General features: G+C 35.8%; 1 protein-coding gene across 2 annotated transcripts in view; it reads right to left on the reverse strand.

Annotated features, from left to right (window-relative positions):
• The window catches only part of LOC134855176 (V-type proton ATPase subunit B-like), a 431,995-nt gene that overhangs the window by 36,988 nt on the left and 388,987 nt on the right, over window positions 1-6,020 (reverse strand). Inside the window, exons 2-5 of one of the 2 annotated variants that reach the window (XM_063871604.1) lie at window positions 3,866-4,001; window positions 3,151-3,255; window positions 535-697; window positions 129-260 (exon numbers count right to left, since the gene is read on the reverse strand). In XM_063871604.1, coding sequence (XP_063727674.1) covers window positions 129-260; window positions 535-697; window positions 3,151-3,255; window positions 3,866-3,991 — 526 coding nt within the window. In that variant the 5' untranslated portion in view covers window positions 3,992-4,001. Of the gene's footprint in view, window positions 1-128; window positions 261-534; window positions 698-3,150; window positions 3,256-3,865; window positions 4,560-6,020 lie in introns of those variants that run through there. The other variant, XM_063871603.1, reaches the window with a different exon arrangement.

Here is a 6,020-nt window from a genome sequence, read left to right on the forward strand (position 1 = left end):
ATAGCTGGTATTTGAAACGAAACCAATGTTTTCAACCAAAAAGGATAACTTGAGTCCTCTATGCCATGCCAAAGCAATTCTAATAATCTCGCATGTGAATATCGGCTGCTGTGTGACCATTTACATACCGGCGGCCGAGAATAGGGGAATCTTCTGCCCTCTGGCGATGCTGTTCATGGTGTCTATGGCCGATATGCCAGTCTGGATCATCTCCTCAGGGTATTCTCTGGAGTAGGGATTGATAGGCTGACCCATTATATCTAGATGCACAAACACGATACCAGTGCCATCATCACACCACAAATCACACATTATCGACTAGCTTAATTAAATCTACTTACCCGGCTCGCATACATATTAGGTTTCTTGCTTCTTACAATTGTACATTGGGAAATGATTAACAACCTCTAAGAGCGATAGAGAGACATAATGGAAGCACATAATTGAAGTTGGTGCACCTCACCATATAAGAGTAGAAAAAGCAAGCATGATCACAATTGATCATCCGCCGGCTGCAGCAGCAGCACTACTCACCAAGGTAGGCCTCTGCTAGTACATTTGGGCCTTTGTCTATGGGTTTGCCTGACCCGTTGAATATCCTGCCCAACATGTCCTCGGAGACTCCGAATTTCATGATCTCACCAGTGAACTCACACTTGGTGTATTTCGCATCTATGCCACTAGTGCCCTCGAACACCTAAATATTCACATTGCCAGTCGACGTCGACGCCGCCAATATTCACTGAAAGAGGGGTGACTCTGTCCGCCAATCTACCTCCTCATTGCAATAAACAAAGCCAACTGATAGTTGAAAAAGAGTAATGAACGCAAGGAAACTGAAAAAAAAACGAAAAAAATAGATGGCCTTAAAGCTCTTTGAGTTTGTAGAACAATTTATGATCGACTTTTTTGATAAAACAAAGTCAATTTGAGACAATTGGATCAATAGGTAAAACTCATACTTTGCTGCGAAATCTGGTAAGTAACTTCCATTTTAGAAAATAGAAATCGATCACTTTTTTCGTGACCTTTACATTTTGGCTGCTCGATAGTGGAGTATGCTTTCCTTTTAACAAAAGAAAAAAAGGGAACTGAAAAAAATCAAAAGTCGAACCGCGAAAAATCAAAATTGAGGGTGAACCAACTTTAGGACTTTCCTTAAAAATTTAAAGAAAATCACCCCGACCTATATAAGAGTACTCACTACGTTCATTACTCACACACACACGCAACACAAACAATAATTGTAGATCACTCAACAATTCCTATATAAGCAAAGTTAAATTTAATTGCAACCTATAAAAACAATTGTCATATAGCCTTATATAAATACTTTAAAGAGGTTAGACTAAAATGAGTTTGGGTCCGGGTGGCCTTTTCATAGAGTAATTTCGTATAAGGTACACCATCTTATTTTCGGCCGGATAGATTCGAGCAACTTTTTAGTTTTATACCACTCATAATCTTACTCTTATATTTCCTAGTCTCAATAGACAGAGAAAATACTCGTATACATGCGAGGTTAGAGAGAAGGAAGTAACTGATGTCAATCTGCATTATATTTTCTCTGGCTGAAACTCTGGCTGAAACTCTGGCTGAAACTATGAATAGTTTCAGCTTTACAATTTATCGTAAGTTTTAGTTATGGATCATGATCGGTTAGTTCTAAAAATTTTGCAGTGATCAACATCAAGATATATAATAAATACTTGTTTTGAACTGGTTCCAAACAACAAAAGAACTGTTGATAATTTATAACAGTTCGTTCGTGGAGACAACAGTTAAGCCTGTTTCACCATGTGAATGGCGTCAAGAAAAAACATCAAAAAATGGCAACAGAGCCGTCTGTCCTTGTATAAACACAGGAGTAATGAGACTAGTAACAGTAACTAGTTACTGCAAAAAACCGCTTCTTAGTTGCGCCAGTTTCAGTTGTTCTTCCCTATTCAATTTCAGCTAAAGGTTCTTTGTTTTCAGTATTGGTGACTCATTCAGCACTCGGTTACGGTCGACACTTTCAGTGGATTTATAACATAAAAAGTGTGCAGCTCTTTGATGATCGTTGAATCTTCGCAGATGTTTAGTTCGATGCATTTCAGTGATCTATGTGAGATAACCTCATTTTCATATTGTTGTTCCCACCATTGAAAATGGGGAGGCACTTTATTTTCGGGTGTTGCGGTTTTTTCTTTTTGTTTTCCACGCAAAATCAGGTACTACAAATAATCATCGGCCTGGGTTGAGTGAAATATCATTCTAAAGCCCTTTCATTTCTTGATTCGAACCACAAAAAAATCCCTTTTTTTAAACAATGTCGAGAAAAACTGGTTTGAAATTTCTATTTTTCGTCTTCCGTCGAGCGAATAAAGCAAGCGAGCAGGCTTACAACAGCTGAATTATGCCTAATTTAAGACCTTAAAACTTATTTTTATGCAAGTAAAACTAGTTATTGGAGTTTTTAGTTTCATTTTGGGGCTCAAAAAATTCAAAATAAAAAAAATATATATATATTATTTTTTTAGTTTTTCAAGGCATTTTTCTACAAAAAGTTTTGCCCAATTTGCCTATATTTCTATGACTGTCTAATATGCCAAAATTATATTTTTACGTCAGATCCTTTTTTCACACCAAGCAAAAAAGTACACTAATTTGGAAAGAAAAACTTTTTAAACGATAGTTTTGTTAAGACTGTGGTGGGAACATTCTGTGCTACTTGCACAGTAAGCGGTTATCCTTGTTTGTAATGCGTTTTGAGATGCCATTAGCATAGTGTACCTTATTGGAAGGCATGGCAAGGCATTTCCCACCTGATATGATCTATCGCACACATACGTAGGTATCATGGGGCTTTGCGCAGGGCATTTTTTTGTCTTGCTTCCGATTTATTATAATGTGGTCCAATGTTACTCCCAGAAGTTGAGACTAGTAGCAATACTCCATTCCTGGAGATAACAGGTAAACCTGTTTCGCTATCTTAAAGTCTCAAGAAAAGTTATCAAAAAATTGTAACATAGCCGACTGTTCTTGTAAAAATACATGAGTATTTAGACTAATAACAATATTTGAGGATGCAGCAATTACACTCGCTTTACGATGTGGATGGCATTAAAAACTTTCAAAATTTGTATCTTTGCCAAATTTGTTTCTCACTTGTACAACAGCTTTTGATCCGGACACTTCCAAGACCTGTCCTGTCCGTTTTGATCCATCTTGTAGGTAAATGTTCACAATCTCTGCAAACTTGGGGAATTTGACCTAAAATTTACAGATAAAATTATCAACTGATCTACGGTGACAAACACTAGACTTGATAAAGACCAGCCGCCCATCTTATTCCATGATCAAGTCTATAAATTATTAGTCAAAAAAGCAACTCAAATAAAATGCAACATGAAAGGTAGACAGAACAACGTTCATTTTCACTCAAAAAAGGCCAAATATCCTTGAAGAGGCTAAATTTTAGGACATAGCCAACAAAATTGAAATGTTAATGAAAAGAGCTGATCGACTCTTTTCCAGTCCCCCACCCCTTTGTTTTTTTCTGAAATTCGATTTACGAAAGCATATTTAAGATGACTTTTGATGTTTTAAACACCAATAAAACGTGTGAGGTGAATGAGTGAACAAATTTCTACAACTTTTTTTACATGCAAATTGCCTTATGAACCACCTTCAAACCATTTCGTATCTTAATTTCACGAGGGGTGGGAAACTGGAAAGCCTATTTTGCAACTTCCGAAAAAAAAATAGCTCGCTTAAACATCAATAATTCGGACTACAGCTCAGTGAACAAACTGGATGCTAACTTAGGCAGCAGCCTTATGCCATCCTATGCAATGACTACAGCAACAAAAACAGGAGCTACCTTGTCTAGGATGAGGAGGGGTCCGTTGACTCCAGTCACAGTCTGGTAGGTCAAACGGGGCTGGCCAATGTAGTCACGACTGGCAGCCGCCTTGTTTATCTCAAACGCCTCACTGCTGCTAACCATGCCTTATGCTGAAGAACGCAAATCACTGCTCAATTTATCACTATTCACTATTACAACTACCTCATCAAAACTTTAAAGTGAGAATAAGTAAGAAACACCACACAGCTCTTCGCACATCAATAACCACACTGATTAATTGCCGAGTGGTTCTAAAATGTTGTTAACTCAAACATGCTTCCAATATTCATCTATTTATTCTGTCAGTTTTAATGTATTAGGTAAATTTGTTCAATTTCACATTGGAATCAAACTAGAACCTTTCGTTGCGAGTTATGCTCTCATTGCGTTGGTGGTTTTAAGTGTCAAAGAAACTAACAAAAGCATTATTAGACATCCCCCGATCACATCAAGATCAATATTTGACACTCATCGTTCCCCAATCATTTAATGGGTTGAACTATCGAAAGTTCAAATTTGATATGCTGAAGTTACTAAAGTTGAGCCTCCACGAAATCCATACAAATTCAGTCGCTTCCAAAAGAAGGAAGAAACTAAAAAGCTTGATGTCTTTGCAGACTCGAAAACCTATAATCGAAACCGCGACTTTCACGATTACCGAAAAAAAGCTTACTAAGCGAATAAAGCCATCTCAAAACTTATTCAATTCAAAACCATTCAATGACCAGAAGAAATTTGTTCAAAGATCCCAAGGAATTTGATTATGAAGAAAACACGTTCAATGAGAGACAAAACCCTTCGCAAACAATGCGAATAGGTTTGGTCTCGCTTTCAAGTAACACCAGAAAACTCCTCCCATCAGCTGATTTTAACACAGAAGCGAAGCAGAGCTTAGCACTACTTGCGATAAAAAACTGAATTACTATACATACTAGCAGATGAACTGGTAAACAAAAAAACTTCAAAAAATGCGTGTTTTTTTCAAATAAAAAAATTCCAAAAGAAAACGAAATCTTGGAACTGAATTACCTGCACCTTTAGATATTTGGGATATAACACTACTTGAGATATAACCCATGCATAGTATGACAGACTAAGCGACGGAAATAGAGATGAAAGCCGCAAATACAAATTTCAAAGAAAATGATCAAAAACATTATCTACCAAAAATTTTCCTACATGTCTTGAGAACCTTGCGAGAAAATCTGACTAGAAGTAAACCAATTAAATGTTGAACACAGAGGCGAAGCTGAGCTGAGCTTCGCGCCACTTGCGATACACAATAAAGCTCCAAAAATCGAAAGATAAAGTCTTAAACGAAAATTGAAAAACTTGAGAATTTTGTTGAAATCTTAAGCTCAAAAATCAGGGAAAAAAATATGACAATTGTTATACAAGTCAATTACCTTCAAAACAAAAGAAGGACTTGGGCTCCATCCATTTCTTTGATAACCAATAGATGAAAACGATATGAAATTATTTCGGTCAAAAATCGAGATACGATAAAAGCTATATGTGCTCAAAAAATATTGAAGAATCTTGCACCCAAACAATCTCATATCTTATAAAAACATTCGAGGATAAAGGCCCTATCCGCTATAGTATAAGATAAAAATGAAAAAAAAATCAGTTATAAATGCAAAAATTACAATTGCCACAAAAAAGAACTTGCAGAAAATCTTACAAAATTCTGAAAATAACGCAATTACATCAATAATTATCAATTATCATATTTATACGCTAGGTAAAAGAGCTAGATTACAACAAAAAAAAACAACAAAAAAGGATATATGAAAACATGAAACGTTTTTTAAATATTTTCAGCCAGAAAGAACCACACGCCAAAATCTCGTGCAGTACTTGCCGCCACATACCTTAGTAGACAAAAAAAAACGATTCAAAATTGCAAAAATAAATCTGGGAAATAGATCAATTTTTTGACAAAATGAAACAATACGTTAAACCATTAACTTGAATCGATTTCAAATAAAACCGCTTAAACATATAACACACCTAACTAATTTAAAATAAAACTAGTTGCACGAACATTTAGAACAAAAGAAATCATAAACCATGCATCCGAACAAAAAACTAAATTTATTTGCAAAAAAAAATTCTAGCAAAAAAATCA

The sequence above is a fragment of the Symsagittifera roscoffensis genome, chromosome 10, assembly GCF_963678635.1.
Source record: "Symsagittifera roscoffensis chromosome 10, txSymRosc1.1, whole genome shotgun sequence".
Taxonomy (NCBI): Eukaryota; Metazoa; Xenacoelomorpha; order Acoela; family Convolutidae; genus Symsagittifera; species Symsagittifera roscoffensis.